The sequence below is a fragment of the Giraffa tippelskirchi genome, chromosome 7, assembly GCF_054371585.1.
Source record: "Giraffa tippelskirchi isolate mGirTip1 chromosome 7, T2T-mGirTip1v1.2.pri, whole genome shotgun sequence".
Taxonomy (NCBI): domain Eukaryota; kingdom Metazoa; phylum Chordata; class Mammalia; order Artiodactyla; family Giraffidae; genus Giraffa; species Giraffa tippelskirchi.
This window is the reverse complement of record NC_137281.1, coordinates 26,837,671-26,854,656: the sequence shown is the minus strand read 5'-3', so window position 1 is coordinate 26,854,656 and position 16,986 is coordinate 26,837,671. Positions and strand designations below refer to the sequence as shown.

Below are 16,986 nucleotides of genomic sequence, written 5' to 3'. Positions count from 1 at the left end.
AAGGCGGCGCGCGGGGCGGGGCGGGGCCTGGCGGCGCTGGGCGGGGCTTGGCGCGCGACAGGCGGTCTCGCGGGCCGCGACAGGTGAGCGACGCCGCGGGGCAGGCGGGCAGGGATGGCGGAGCAGTGGGAGCTGGACGAGGAGGGCATCCGCCGCCTGGGGGCGCTGACCCTGGAGCAGCCCGGTAGGGCCCGGCTGGCAGGGTCTGGGTCGGGAGCACGGGATTCGAAGCCGAGGGCAGCAAACTGAGGGCGAGGCAGAGGAACCTGAGGTAGACACGGGGGAACGGCGGCGGAGGAGCGGTCTCTGAGGTAGAGGAGCGCTCCTTGAGGTAGAGGGGCCCCACTAGGGTAGAGGAGCCCCACTAGGTTAGAGGAGCGGCCCTTGAGGCGGAGGAGTGGTTACGCTGAGGTAGCGGTGAAGAAACTGCAGTAACCGGGGAGTCTGGGGCAGAGGGCGAGAAATTGAGGGAGGGGAGCGGAGTCTAAAAGGAAGAAGGAGAAACGAGGTTAAGCGGACTCTGAGGCCAGGAACAGAGAACTGGACTAAGTGGAAGGAAACTGGGCCCCAAGAGGGGCTACTGGTGGGAGAAGGGAAGTGCTGTGAGAAGGACGTTCGAAGTTGGGGTGCTGTTGGAGGAGACACGAAAGGTTGATTTTGGCAGTTCCGGAAGCTTCCGCCCCAACTTTCTTGATTAGGGTGAAATAGGAAAGGATGTTCCTTGATCAGCCAGACTTCTCTTTGTCCAGTCTTCTCGTCTAGAACTTGGCCATTTCCTTGATCCATTTGTACGTGTCGCCTCATGAGACTCAGAAAGGGGCCTGAGGTAAAAGGAATAGTAGCTGATCAATCAAAGCGTTTAGATCGCTTCGTCCTAGAGGTGAACCTGGCGGAGTGACTGCTGACCCCACCTTTGACCTGGGGTCTGATTCACGCAGCTTGCTTTTCTAAGTTTTTATGGAGTAGAAATGTTGAAAAAGTTATCAGCGATCCTGATTCAGTTTTGTTCCTTTTTTTTTTTTTTACAGTTGAGGAAAATTAGGTTTAGACTCATGCCCCAAGTCGCACAGCCCTAAGTAATGCAGTGATGGTTTATTAACCCAGACTCAGATTCCAGAGCCTGTCCTCTGACCACAACAAAAAGTTGCCTTTCTTGCTTTCTCTAGTACTTTTTATTGGGAGAATATGCAATAATTTGGTTTTATTTTATTTAAATTTATTTAAAATTTATCAAAATTGGTATATGCTGGTAACAAACACTACATGATGGTTTGGTGTGTGTATCAATAGATTGACATAGATATTTCAGGTTTTTCTTTTCCAAACCACTTTGTGCTCCCCTAATTTGAAAAGCTTCATTGGCTTGACATACTGGTGTACCTTTCTTTCTTTCTTCCTCTCCTTTCTTTTAAAAAAATTATTCAATTTGATTGGGAGGGGCACATATGCCTTCCATTATCCAGCTAGAGTAATATGTGGCAGGTTTTTTTTTTGGCTTGCTTGTTTTTATTATATGTGAATAACAAAATTAATTTTGCTCATTCTGACAATTCAAACAATACAAAAGTATCTGAACTAAAAAAAAATTCTTCCCTCTCCCTCCTTCTATACCTTTTCCATTGCTTTTACAAACATATTCCTTTTTTTTTTTTAAGGGATAGAGCATATATATCAATGTGATTTGGCAGTTTGCTTTTTTTACCACCAATAAAACATAGATATCTTTTTTCTTTCTTTCTTTTGGCTGCCACTTGGCTTGTGCGATATTAGTTCTCCAACCAGGGAATGAATCCAGGCCTGGGGCTGTGAGAACATGCAGTCCTAACCAGGGAAGTCCCATAAATGATGTTTAAAGCCACAGGGATGGATAATGTAGATAGATAATAGAAGGCTTAAGACTCAGCCCTAGGGCATTTCAATGTTTAAAGCTTAAATAGAGGAGAAGGAAAGTGATTTGGAATTTAAGAAAGGGTACTGTATCAAGTAATTCCCTGGTGGCTCAGTCAGTAGTAACAAACACTCCACCTGCAATGCAAGAGACCACCTGCAGCACAGGAGACCCGGATTCGATCCCTGGGTCTGGAAGATCCCCTGGAGAAGAAAATGGCAACTCACTCCAGTATTCTTGCCTGGAAAATCCCATGGACAGAGGAACCTGGCAGGCTACAGTCCATGGGGTTGCAAGACTTAGCAACTAAACCACCAGAGGAGTCTGTGGGCTGCAGTCTATGGGATCACTACAGTTGGACACGACTTAGCGACTAAACCACAACCACTGTATCAAGGAGGGAGTGGTCAGAAGTGTCAAATGCTGTTGACAGGCTGAGCAACCTAATGCAGAGAAGTGTCTGTTAGATTTGGCAACGTGGAACTCATTGGTAACTAACTAGGGAAGAGTAGGGAGGAAGCAAGCCAGGCCGGGTTGGGATGAAAAGAAATACAGAAGATAAGAACCTTTGCTGAGAAATTTGGCTATAAAGGAGAAGGCATAAATGGCATATTAGCTGGAGGATATGAAGTGGAATTAAGAACAAGTTTTTAAAGACATGATACACTAGAGCATATTTGTAGGCTAATGATAATTACTTGGAAGCAAGATAAAATATGCAGTTATATACTTTTTGGCTCCTAAAAATAATTCCATTAATTAACTTATTATATGTGTACTATAATAACTGTACTATGAAAAGTAAGTCTTGAGCCCCTACCCCCCTCCTTGGCCCTACCCCAGTTTTCCTTCCTAACAGTGATCACTGTTACTAATATTTTGGATAGCTTTCTCTACATATTCTCTACATATATGAGCATTTGTACTTACTTTATAATTTTTTATTATGGCAACTCACAAATATATCCAAGAGTAGAGATGGCAGAATAGTGAACTGCCATCAACCTAACATCAATAGTTATCATCAGTTCATGGCCAATCTTCTTTCATCTATACCCTGCCTATCATCTATCTACCCTCAGTCCCCTGAACTAATTTTTTTAAGATTTATTTATTTCTTTATTTTGTGCTGAGTCTTTGATGCTGCTCGTGGGCTTTCTGTAGTTGCAGAAAGTGTAGGTTACTCTTTAGTTGCGATGCATGGGCTCCAGATTGTGGTGGCTTCTCTTGTTGCAGAGCATGGGCTCTAGGCGCACAGGCTTCAGTAGTTGTGGCACATGGGTTTAGTTGCCACAAGGCACGTGGGCTCTTCTAGGAGCAGGGATGAAATCTGTGTCCCCTGCATTGGCAGGTGGATTCTCAACCACTAGACCACCAGGAAAGCTCTGAGCACTGTCTAGTTTGAAACAAGTCCTAGTCATATGACTTAACCCATGGATATTTTAGTATTTATCTTCAAAAGATTAGAACTCTTTTAAAAATCACATATAAAACATAAAAATATTTAACAGTATTTTCTTTTTAAAAATTATTTATTTTATTTTTGACTCTGCTGGATTTTGTTGCTGTGCGCTGGGTTTTTGTAGTTGCGGTGAGCAGGGGCTATTCTCTAGTTGCAGTGCATGGGCTTCTCATTATGGTGGCTTCTTTCGTTGTGGGACTTGGGCTCTAGGTGTGCGGGCTTCACTAGTTGTAGTATTGTTTTCTTAATATAATTATAAACTTATGGATTTAAATATTTTGGTGTGTTCCAGTCCCTTGCAGTTACTATAACTGATGAGTTATAATTGATGCTGAGTTTGTCCCAAATTTAGTAGTGGGAGATCTTTCATGTAGATTCCTGAGGCCTTTTTTATTTATTTTATTTATTTGAAACTCTTTCATCATTATTATAAATAAGTTTTACTGAAGATTATTAATTCAGTTTCTAAGTGAACTATATAAATGTTTTTCTATAAAGGGATTACTTGTTTTCATGAATAAAACATGTTTTTGCACATTGGAGTTATTATAGCCCATGGAGTAAAATTGGAAGATCATTCTGTTGTTCTTGACATCTATAACATGCAATGTTTGATTTGTTCTACAGTCTATTTGTCTTCACTCTATAACTGTTGAAACTGAGTGCATAATCTCTTAAGACCGGTGTGTGTTAGTCACTAAGTCATGTCTGACTCTTTGTGACCCCATGGACTGTAGCCCACCAGGCTCCTCTGTCCTAGAAATTCTCCAGGCAAGAATACTGGAGTGGGTAGCCATTCCCTTCTCCAGGGAATCTTCCTGACCCAGGGATAGAACCCAGGTCTCCTGCATTGCAGGTGGATTCTTTATCATCTGAGCCACCAGGCAAGCCCAAGACCTGTACTTCATATGAATCATCAAAGAACATCTGTCCCAGTGGCAGTTTATCATTTGATTGATAATTCTAGTTCCCTTTAAAAATGTTAAAATGTGTGCTTTTTGAAACAGAATACAGTGAAAGGCATGTGAAATGCAGCAGGGCAGTGAATGAAATCATAACTGACCTTAGCTTTTGCCCCATGGTAACAAGATTCTCAGTGTATTAGGTCATTGCATACTACAGAGCTATCAATATGGTGCCCTCAAAGTTGTTTTTTTTTTTTCTTTTTTTTTTTTGAGATGTACTTCACATCCTGTAAAATTTAAAGTATGCATTTCAGTATCACTTAGTGCATTGCATAACCATCACCACTGTCTAGTTCCAGAGCCCAAAAGGAAACCTTATATTCTTTAGGCAGTCTGTCCTTATTTCCAGCTCCTGACAATAAGTGGTCCCAGGCAACCACAAATCTGCTTTCTGTCTCCATGGATTTGTTCTAGATATTTCATATAAATGGACTCATACAATATGTGGCCTTTTGTGTCTGGCTTCTTTCACTGAGCATGTTATTTTAAGGTTCATCCATATTTTAGCACAAAGTGTACTTGATTCATTTTAAAAATTATTTATTATTAATAGACTTTAATTTTTAAAGCAGTTTTAGGTTTACAGAAAAATTGAGCAGAAAGTACAGAGTTCTCATATACTCTTCCTTCATCACACCTTCTCTGTATCCCCTTCCAGTTTTCCTATTATTAAGATCTTGCATTCACACAGTACATTTGTTATGGTTGTTGAACCAATAATAATACATTGTTATTAACTAAGATCTATAGTTTACATTAGGATTCACTCTTTGTGTTGTACAGTTCCGTGTGTTTTGACAAATATATAGTCGTGTGTCCACCATTATAGTATCAACAGAACAGTTTCACGGCTCTAAGAATCCTCAGTGTTCCACCTGTTCATCCCTTCCCCACCAGTGAACCTCTGGAAACCACTGACCTTTATCCTGTTGCCTTTTTCAGAATGTCATGTAGTTGTAATAATACAGTATATAATCCCTTGGAACCACTGATTCTTTAAAAATTAAAAAAAAATATTTTCACTGATGTATAATTGACATATAATATTAACTTAGTTTCAGGTGTACAACATAATGGTTGATGTTTGTATACATTGCAAAATGATCACACCAATAAGTCTATGTAACATTTATCATTTTACATAGTAACAAAAAATTTTTTTTTCTTAGAATGACAACTTTTAAGATCTACTCTTAACAACTTTCAAATATGCAATGCAGTATTAGTAACTAGTCACCATACTGTATATCACTGATATTTTGTGTTACCTTTTTCAGAATGTTATGCAGAATGTTTTCAACCTGACTCCTTTCATTTAGTAATGTGTATTTAAGGGTGCTCCATGTCTTTCCATGGCTTGGTCCATAGGTGATTTTATTGCTGGGTAATATTCTACTATGTGACTGTACCATAGTTTTGTTTATTCATTTACTTATTGAAAGATATCTTGGTTGCTTCTGAGTTGTGGCAATTATGAATAAAACTGCCATAAACATTTACATTCAGGTTTCTGTGGGGACATAAACTTTCAACTTACTTGAGTAAATACCAAGGAGTATAATTGCTAGATCTTACAGTAAAAGTCGTGTTTCAGTTCAGTTGTCGCTCAGTCATGTCTGACTCTGCAATACCATGGACTGCAGCAATGCAGCATGCCATCTTTAGCTTTGTAAAAAACTGCCAAACTATCTTTTAAATTGGCTATTCCTTTGCATTTCACTAGCAGTGAATGAGAGTTCCTATTGCCCTCATGCTCTAGTCTGAATATTTGTGTCTCCCCCCAAACTATTCATATGTTGAAATTCTAATGCCTAATATGATGGTATTAAGAAGTGTGGCCTCTGGGAGGTGATTAGGTCTTGAAAGTGAAAGAACGTGTTAGTCGCTCAGTTGTGTCCAACTCTTTGCAACTCCATGGACTGTAACCCACCAGCCTCCTCTGTCCATGGAATTTTCCAGGCAAGAATGATGGAGTGGGTTGCCATTCCCTTCTCCAGGGGATCTTCCTGACGCAGGAATTGAATCCAGGTCTCCCACATTGTGGGCAGATTCTTTACCATCTGAGACACCAGGGAAGCCCTCATAAAAGAGATTAATGACTTTATAAGGGAGACCAAAGAGAAAGTTCCCTTGCCCTCTTCCACTATGTGAGGACACATGGAGAAGTAGGCAGTCTCGAACCTGGAAGAAGGCTTTCACCAGAACCCGGTCATGCCAGCACCCTGATCTTGGACTTCCAGTCTCCAGAACTGTGAGAAATAATTGTTTGTTGTTTATAAGCCACTCAGTCTAATTTACATTTTTCAACGATTCTCAAAATTTTTGATATCAGGATTCTGTTACACTTACTTAAATATTATTCAAAGAGCTTTGGTTAATGTGGATTATATATACTTTTATTTACCATATTTGATGTTGAAACAGGAAATTTTAAAATATTTATTTGTAATTCATTAAAAGATAACCGTAACATACCCATTACGTGTTAACATATATAATGTCTTTTTAATGTCTTAATTGAAGACATCCATATTCTCATCTTTTCTTCTGTGTTAAATATGATATTGTTTGATTGAAGTATATATATATATATATGAAGTCATGCCTTATATAGTTGGAAAAAGGGAATATTTATTTAGGGTATGCCGGCACTTCACTGCTGCGCACGGGCTTTCTCTACTTGCAGAGAATGGAGACTACTCTCCAGTTGCAGTTTGCGGGCTTCTCATTGCAGTGGCTTCTCTTGTGGAGCACAAGCTCTAAAGTTGCACAGGCTTCGGTAGTTGCTGCACAGACTCAGTAGTCATGGTTGGTGGGCTCCAAAGCACAGGCTCAGTTGTTGTGGTGCGCAGGTTTAGTTGCCCTGTGCCATGTGGGATCTTTCAGGCTAGGGATCAAATTGGTGTCTCCTGCATTGCAAGATGGAGAAAGCAATGGCAACCTACTCCAGTACTCTTGCCTGGAAAATCCCATGGACAGAGGAGCCTGGTAGGCTACAGTCCATGGGGTCGCTAAGAGTCGGAAACGACTGAGCAACTTCACTTTCACTTTTCTCTTTCACGCACTGGAGAAGGAAATGGCAACCCACTCCAGTATTCTTGCCTGGAGAATCCCAGGGACGGCAGAGCCTGGTGGGCTGCCATCTATGGGGTCGCACAGAGTCGGACACGACTGAAGCGACTTAGCAGCAGCAGCAGCAGCAGTAGCATTGCAAGATGGATTCTTAACCACTGGACCACCAGGGAAGCCCTCCTGGAAGGAAGAAGTATTTCTCCTTTTCAGTGAATTTTATTCTTTGCTATGATATGAAAACTGAGCAAGTGGTAGTTTCTTAAAGGTTAGTTGTGTCTGAAATCTAAAACCATATCATTGAACTTTTTGTACTTTTTGTACTCTGTTACATTAAAATCCATTGGTACATCAACATCATGCATCCATCATTTAAAAGATATTAACTCACTGACTTATGTAGATCTTCCAAATATTGACAAATTTCATTGTATAACATTAAAAAATCATATTTGTTAATATCTCACAAATTTCACTAGAGAGAGCTTTAGGAATCTGTCAAATTTATGGTGGCAAATGGACATGGAACAACAGACTGGTTCCAAATAGGAAAAGGAGTACATCAAGGCTGTATATTGTCACCCTGCTTATTTAACTTATACGCAGAGTACATCATGAGAAACGCTGGGCTGGAAGAAACACAAGCTGGAATCAAGATTGCCGGGAGAAATATCAATAACCTCAGATATGCAGATGACACCACCCTTATGGCAGAAAGTGAAGAAGAACTAAAGAGCCTCTTGATGAAAGTGAAAGAGGAGAGTGAAAAAGTTGGCTTAAAGCTCAACGTTCATGGGGAGGGAGGTGCGAGGGGGGTTCAGAATGGGGAACACATGTAAACCCATGGCTGATTCATGTCAATGTATGGCAAAAACCACTACAATATTGTAAAGTAATTAGCCCCCAACTAAAATGAATAAATTTATTTTTAAAAAAATAAATTAAAAAAAAAAAAGCTCAACGTTCAGAAAACTAAGATCATGGCATCTGGTCCCATCACGTCATGGCAAATAGATGGGAAAACAATGGCAACAGTGTCAGACTTTATTTTTTGGGGCTCCAAAATCACTGCTGATGGTGATTGCAGCCATGAAATTAAAAGACGCTTACTCCTTGGAAGGAAGGTTATGGCCAACCTTGATAGCATATTTAAAAGCAGAGACATTACTTTGCCAACAGAGGTCTGTCTAGTCAAGGCTGTGGTTTTTCCAGTAGTCATGTATGGATGTGAGAGTTGGACGGTGAAGAAAGCTGAGCGCCAAAGAATTGATGCCTTTGAACTGTGGTGTTGGAGAAGACTTTTGAGAGTCCCTTGGACTGCAAGGAGATCCAATCACTGCATCCTAAAGGAGATCAGTCCTGGGTGTTCATTGGAGGGACTGATGTTAAGGCTGAAACTCCAATACTTTGGCTACCTCATGCGAAGAGTTGACTCATTGGAAAAGACCCTAATGCTGGGAAGGATTGGGGGCGGAAGGAGAAGGGGACGACAGAGGATGAGATGGTTGGATGGCATCACTGACTCGATGGACATGGGTTTGGGTGGACTCCAGGAGTTGGTGATGGACAGGGAGGCCTGGTGTGCTGCGATTCATGGGGTTGCAAAGAGTCGGACACGACTGAGTGACTGAACTGAACTGAACTGAACAAGTTTATCAAAATTCTAATTTCTGCTTGAAAGCTCATATGTTATAATTGACAACAGTTACTATTACTTGTTTTGACTGAAGTGACAGTCTCACTTTCTTTATTTTTAAGAAAATGTCTCACCGCCATTCCAGTATGTCAGAATTTTATAGTAACAATGATTACTTCCCCCCCAAAAAATGGCTAGTTAAGCTGGCATCTCAAAACCCACACAAGTGTTTTCCTGCTAGGCATCCACCATACTTTAGTACACAGCAGAAATACTTCATGCATACCTTGCATTTAGGAACCCAATATAAAAAAGACGTATTCCAGGGTCAAGATTTACTAAAATTAACCATTTTTACTGCTTTTTCAAGGGCATTCTTAAGAAAAAGTGGCTCTTTTTTTTAACTGCATGCGTATAATGGTGAAGAATACAATACTATGACTAAGTAAAGTTTGATGCCACTGCCTCAAGTCATCCTAAGGCCTCAGTAGCTTTTGCTTTTATACCATACGTGCAAATATCAGCACAGTGAAAAGAGTTGTTAATGTTTTAATATTATTATGAAAATAATTTTTTAAAATAGTTTTGATTTTGTGGACCCCTGTACATGTCTCAGGGACCTCCAGGGGTCTAGGGACGATGTTTTGAGAACTGCTACGCTTTGTTATGACATCTTTTAGCTTTTGAAATTTGTTTTGAAATACTAAGTTAAAAGTTTCATTTGTTTTGTGGATGTATCTTTTTGGAGTGCTTTCATTCTTTAGGGATGCTATTCTGGTTTTTGTTATTTTTTGTTTTAATAACCTCATATACAATTTGACTATAAACTTTTTCTGTGTCTATTTGTTAAAGTGTGTTAAGTTTTCTATACTTTTAGCTGGGCCAAAATAACTTTTCCAGTTTCAGGGTTTGGAGCTCCCTCTTCTGTTGTGTTCACAAAGTACTAAAAATACGGCTTTAAGCTTCCTGAGATCTGTAGTCTCTGCTTCCCTCCTGAACTTGTATCTGGACCTTCTCTTTCTTTTGAACCTATTGTCTGTATTCCATTCAGTGTGGATTCTGTGCCAGTTATTTCTCTCAGGGATGAGTCTTATCTTGAAAAGGATCTTGTTTTATGTTTTTTATAGTTTATAGGGCCTAGACTGCTCCAGTACCTTAAGAACTTATTTCGGTGCAATTCCTTGGCAGTCACCTGCAAATGGAATTCTGCAGAACCTCCTTCCAGTTTTTGTTCCTGTTCTCATTTTGGCCCACCATACTTACCAGTGAGTTCTTATTGGCAGTTTGGAGATTCTCTTCTTTTCAGTGCTGTCAGAAGTTTAGTTTGACATACATGTATGTATGTATATATACACACACACACACATATACACACATAAGTACACACACACATATATTCCTTAAAACACAGTCACACATATACAGACACAAAGTCACACTTTTTCCTCAGTGTCTTTGAGATCTTTCCATATAAGCATCTACAAATCTACCTCATTCTTTTTAATGACTATATAATAATAATTAGCATGTATATAGCACCATGTGTCTGACACTATTCTAAGTTTTGTATACTCTCTCTCTCACACACACACACACATATATGTGTATATGTTTATGGGCTTTCCTGGTGGCTTAGCAGTAAAGAACTCACCTGACAATGAAGGAGATGTGGACTCAATCCCTGGGTGAGGAAGATTCCCTGGAGAAGGAAATGACAACCCATTCCAGTATTCTTGCCTAGGAAATCCCATGAACAGAGAAGCCTGGTGGGCTACAGTCCATGGGGTTGCAAAAGAGTTGAACATGACTTAGGTACTAAACAACAGCAACAGCTATATATATGTATATACACAATACATATAGTCATTAAATCCTTACAACATCTTATGAGGTAAGTAATGTTGTTATCTCCATTTTTCACATGAGGAAACGGATGCACAGAGAAGTTAAGTGACTTTTACAAGAGCACAGATCTAGTACATTGTTTAATGCACTGCTACTTAGGCCATCTAGTTCTGCTCTTCTACTGATGAGCCCTTTGACAGTGTTCTTTTTCTCCTTTCCCTTCTTCCTTCTCTCCCTTTCTTCTTCCCTCCCTCTTTTTCTCTCTTTATTTCTTTCACCATCCTAAAACTTTCCTGTAATTGACATCCTTCTGGTCTATATCATATATCGTGGCAAAACGCTATACTATCCATAGGGCTAAATCCTAGCAGTGGGATTGCTGAATTTGTTTGTTTTGAGAACTTTAGGAGACTTTTACTACATCATTCAGGGTAATTAAAGAAACTCAAGGTTTCTGTAAAACCAAGTCTTGATGTCACTGCATTAGACCATATTGCTAATTTTAAAAGGAAGATCTGTTCTTCTTATGAGACTTGAATGTAGGACCTTTCACAGATGAGATATGGGAGAAAGGAAGGCCTATTTTCAATGACTCTGCTCTTTTTCCAAGCAGAGATCATAATATATCTACTTATGATCTCTTTTCAGAACTGGTGGAGTCTCTTTCATTGCAGGGATCTTACGCTGGAAAAATCCATTCCATCGGTGATGCCTTCAGAAATTTTAAAAGTCTCCGATCCTTAGATTTATCAAGAAATTTGATCACTAGCCTGAAGGTAAGTTCTGTGTTTTATACTAGACAGCTTTTTGTTTTTTTGATGGGAAGAAATAAAAGATAGTATCAGCTTGGGGAATATCCTTTTAGATGTTTCCAAACTAAATATTATTATTCACCATAAAATTCTTTCAATTTTGCTTTGTGTTTGACATTTTAAATTATAAGATAGTGGGAAAAAATTTCTTTTATACTGAAAGAAAACTGTCACTGTCTAGGGCAATAGTTATGATTCTTAATGTGTATTAAATTATGAGGATCACTGTTAAAAGTACAGATTCTTGGAGATTTTCTGGCAGTCTAGTTATTAGGACTCATGTTTTCACTGCTGAGGGTACAGGTTCAATCCCTGGTTGGGGGAACTAAGATCCCACAAGCTGTGTGGCATGGAAAAATAAATAATAAATAAATAAAATATTAATAAAAATACAGAGTCTTAGTCCCTATTCTGAGAGAGAGAGTCTGAGTTAATAAATCTGCAGTGGATCCAGGACATTCCCAAGGGATTCTGATGATGTTGATGCATGGAACATATATGGAGAAGCACTGGCCTAGGTTGCTATTGTGAGTTTTTTCCAGGAGGGGGATAAAATGATGGTCTTGAAAACAAAGAAAAATTTCCAGGCCAGGAGATGGTGGAGCAGGGGACAGTTCAGGAAAGTAGGTGCTTAAGCAGAAAGTGTGAGGATTAGCAAAGAAAAAGCAAGAGCTCTACAAACATAAACACCCTCACACGCAGAAATGGAAATTTTCTTTTCTTTGAGTAGACCCCCAAATAGTATTTCTTTCACTGTTCCCTTTTTGCCCAGCTACAACTCTCTCTTGCTTGATAAAGCCCTTCTTTGCAAGACTGAAGGTGAAAGACTTATAGATGCTGTCCAGGATTGGTTATTGATCTGAGTTATTCTGCCAGTTTTGCATTTCTTAGGGGAAACTTGTTCAACAACACAAATCAGACCCAATCTCAAGATCTAAAATTAAGGGCCCTGAAAGAAGAAATCCAAGCTAGATCAAATTTCCAACTAGGATTCTAAGAGCAGAAATTTCAAGTTAAACCAGGTCTTTAGAATCTTCGATAACAGCCCTTTGTATCTGGCTCACCTATTTCAGAAAGTATTAGTACAGAGTTATTTAGGCCTCCTCTTCTCATATTTATTTTTATCTGTTTGTTTTTTCAGACTAAAAAGATTGAGTGAACATTGCTGTCATTTGCTTTTGCATTCCCTTTCTACTTCTGTAAATTGCCTGAAAAACTGTTGTGAAGATTAATCAAATTAGCACAACTAATCAAAAATTACATATATAAAACTCCTGGTAGTGTTTGGCAAATAGAAAGCACTTAGTAAATGCCAGTTTTCTAGATTTTTTTTTACTTCTGTGATTTATCTGCAGGTATTCATCTCTAGCAGCTCTGAATCATTTTGCTTAATTTTTTCAAGGGGGAAATGTTTTGTGTTTATTTCTAGTGTAGCATTGAGAATACATGAATTTATGCCAATGGGGAAACCTGAGAGGAGGATTGGAATCACTTCCTTGACTATTATACTGAGACATTAAAAGATTACTTGAGCTGGGACATTAGACACATTTAAAGACAGCCCTAATGGTGTGCTACCCTAAGAATGACGCCAAAAGCATTGATAAATATTCCTAACCATTGATCCTTTCACAATGTAGAAGTTAGTGGAACTGAAAATAGCCAGAAAGAAATGCGTTGAACTGTAGGCAGGGTTCAATTCAGAAATGTTTTGAATATATCCTTGAGTTTTCTAAACTTCCTGCAATTAAAAAAGGTTAATTTTAAATGAGAAAAGAATATAAACATTATTTTATAAATAAGTGATGGAAAATAATTTTACCTTTCTGAAATAACTCTCAATGACAGAGTTCCTTTTATGATAAGCATTTTTAATATTAAAAGTGTGTGACTATATGTATATGTACATGTTTTGAAATATTGTCCTGAAATTTAGTGTTAGACAAAAGCACCTAACTAGTTAAACACATGAAAATTAAACAATTAGTTTCAGTAGTAGGTTTTAGTAAAGGAGAAAACTGTGGCTTTTCCTCTCAAGTGTCCCAGTTCTGATTACAGTGTTGCTAGAGAAGTGGAGGGGGTGGGGTTGCTAATTCCACAGAAAGAGAACAGAAGAAGGAAGAGCATTTCTACCAAGAGGAACTGACTGATTGGAGGATGGGGATCTCGTGTCACAGTAACTCTGAAGGGGAAAAAGGGCTCCAGATTGGTCCAGGAGGGAAGACTTGGAGATCACATTGTTTGGTTTTGCCATGTAGTCCTTTAATACTAAAAGTGAGGTCTTGAGATAGCATATTTAAAAGCAGAGACATTACTTTGCCAACAAAGGTCCATCTAGTCAAGGCTATGGTTTTTCCAGTAGTCATGTATGGATGTGAAAGTTGGACGGTGAAGAAAGCTGAGCGCCGAAGAATTGATGCTTTTGAACTGTGGTGTTGGAGAAGACTCTTGAGAGTCCCTTGGACTGCAAGGAGATCCAATCACTGCATCCTAAAGGAGATCAGTCCTGGGTGTTCATTGGAGGGACTGATGTTAAGGCTGAAACTCCAATACTTTGGCTACCTCATGCGAAGAGTTGACTCATTGGAAAAGACTCTAATGCTGGGAAGGATTGGGGGCAGGAGGAGAAGGGGATGACAGAGGATGAGATGGCTGGATGGCATCACTGACTCGATGGACATGGGTTTGGGTAGACTCTGGGAGATGGTGATGGACAGGGAGGCCTGGCGTGCTGCAATTCATGGGGTCGCAAAGAGTCGGACACTACTGAGCGACTTAACTGAACTGAGATATTAATATAAGAACATGTACATAGAATACTTTGGCCACCTGATGTGATGAGCCGACTCATTGTAAAAGACCTGATGCTGGGAAGGATTGAAGGCAAAAGAAGGGGGCAGCAGAGGATGAGATGGTTAGATAGCATCACCAACTCAGTGGATATGAATCCGAGCAAACTCTGGGAGATAGTGAAGCACAGGGGAGCCTGGCGTGCCGCAGTCCATAGGGTCACAATGAGTCGGATACGACTTAGTGACAGAACAACAACAAAATACATACACACTTAGTTTTTTTCCATACCCTTTCCTTAGAACCATCTCTCGCCTCCCTCCCTCTTGAGGGCTTTTGGGGTCAGGAGAGTGGTTGTAACAAGGGTGAAAGAAGTGCAAAAGCTACTTGGCTTGGCTACTACCGGGAAGGATTAGATTGGGAGAGTGATAAGAGGCAACAGAAGTATAGAACTGACTGCAGATATTTGGATTTCAGAGCTTATAAAGGACGAAATGTATGATATCAGTGAATTATTTAATGTGTAGCACACCCAGTGCCCATTGGCTGCAGCATTCTTATTCTCAGGCAACTAAATGGGAATTTTAACCCTGCCTTTCTCATGGGTAACTCAGGTAACTGTTGAAGGATGGAAAGTAATATTTTTATTTCTACCTTTATCTGTGAGATTCCTAGTCCTTCCCAATGTGCACTTTCATAATGTGATTTTTTCCTTGCAGGGCATCCAGTATTTATGTTCACTCCAAGACCTGAATTTATATTACAACAACATTCCTTCCTTAGTGGAGGTGTCCCGCCTACAGCCTTTACCCTTCCTCAAAGAACTAGATTTGAGACTCAATCCTGTTGTCAGGAAAGATACAGATTATAGGCTCTTTGCTGTCTATACGCTACAAACTCTGGAGAAACTGGGTGAGACCCTCCTTCCTCCCTTAATCTTTGTCCCCAAATCTTACTTTAAATCAGCTGCCTCCTAACTTTTTGGATGTTGGCCCAGAGTGTGCACTGGCAGGATATATTTGTTTATTAGTCAATATTTATGTAACTTTTGTGTTGGCAGGATGTATGACGAGTCCTTTTATTGTTTATTGAATGACAGTCTATGATTTTATCAGTTACTTCCAGCTTTAGTTTTCGTCAGTTGATGGTTTCACCACCACTTCCTCCCCAACAAAAAGTTTCCAGGTTGACATTTATTTTTCCAGGTGCCCCAACTTTGTAACTACATTAGCAGTATAAAATGAATATAGCAACTTTTTGAAGCTTAGTTGGCAAGGAACAATAAATATTCCTTCAAATGAGTTAGTCTGTATTTCTTTGTAATTTTATTCTCATTGATATAAACTTCTATGTTACATGCTCCTGGGAAAGTTATAGGGAAGCTAAGTAAAGTCTTTTAGAAATGGTATGACTTTCAGCCTTTAAGATTAGGCCATTTGGATTGTTTGCTGCCCAAACTGTACTTTCCTGTAGTGATAGTTAGGTGACAGTTGTTGCTATGGTGTCCCTGTAGTCTCCCTGAGTTACTACTTACTCCAATGACAACATAATAGCATTATTCTGTGACCCGTCTCAAACAAAAGATGAGACTGATCTTTAGTTTTTACTCTGTGAATATGCTTTTCTGACCCACTACTGTTTACTCCAAAAAAGAATATGCTCAGACAACGGTTTTTGCCTCCAGATGACCGAGCTGTACGAGAAAGTGAGAGAAAAGCTGCCAAGCTGCATTTTAGTCAGTTGGGCAACAGTGAAAATTTTCTTTCAGAGGTGGAGAAAAGGTAAGATTTTTACCAAAATTTTTTTTAGTTTGGTTTTGGACAGAGAGTAGTGAATTCCTGCTTAACTTTCTTCATTATCCAGCAGAAATCTCTACAAGTTGTAAGAATCCTCAGATCAGAAATGAAAGTATCTATGCAAAATTTTCAGATTTATCTGGGGTGAGAATCTGGCCCTCAGTGGAACATTTCTGCTTTCTTGAACCACTGGGTCTTCTTTGGATATAATTGTACATTTTCTAAGGTTATTGTTCAGAGTTTATAGATAGGGATTTTATGGGATTACTTATTTCCATAAATGTTTGCCAACCCTTTCTTGGTAGAGTTATAAATTAGTACATGGTCTTTTCCTACTGAATTAGGAGGATTACATTACCATGGGAAGGATCGTTAGAGATAAATTTGTTAAAGAATGATAAGGGACGCATTTTTGTACAAAACCAAAAGTAAATGGCCCTTAAAGCTCTAAAGTATCTGAATGGTAGATTTTTCCATTTTTTATTACTCAAATTCTGTCAAAATAAGGTACCATATCCTCTACCCCCAAATTCATGCTTTTTAAAAAAAGTTGTTTTATTATTTTTGAAAAATAGAAGTTTATGATAAACAATTTAAATAACACAGATGTGCAGGAGAAAAAGTCAAAATCACCCTATATTTTGCTACTAAGTTAATTAACTACTAGAAATGTTTGGTATACATCCTTTCAGACATCTGTGTACCTATACACATATGTAGATG

At 39.3% G+C, this 16,986-nt stretch overlaps 1 protein-coding gene across 5 annotated transcripts in view; it reads left to right on the top strand.

Annotated features, from left to right (window-relative positions):
- Positions 1 to 52: 52 nt before the first annotated feature.
- Positions 53 to 16,986, top strand: part of LRRC36 (leucine rich repeat containing 36) — a 61,597-nt gene continuing 44,663 nt past the window's right edge. For 3 of the 5 annotated variants that reach the window (XM_081513001.1, XM_081512997.1, XM_081512996.1), the window contains exons 1-4: positions 77 to 184; positions 11,514 to 11,641; positions 15,187 to 15,379; positions 16,152 to 16,248. In XM_081513001.1, the coding sequence (XP_081369127.1) occupies positions 115 to 184; positions 11,514 to 11,641; positions 15,187 to 15,379; positions 16,152 to 16,248 (488 nt within the window). In that variant the 5' untranslated portion in view covers positions 77 to 114. Of the gene's footprint in view, positions 185 to 11,513; positions 11,642 to 15,186; positions 15,380 to 16,120; positions 16,249 to 16,986 lie in introns of all 5 variants that reach the window. The other 2 variants (XM_081513000.1, XM_081512999.1) reach the window with 2 other exon arrangements.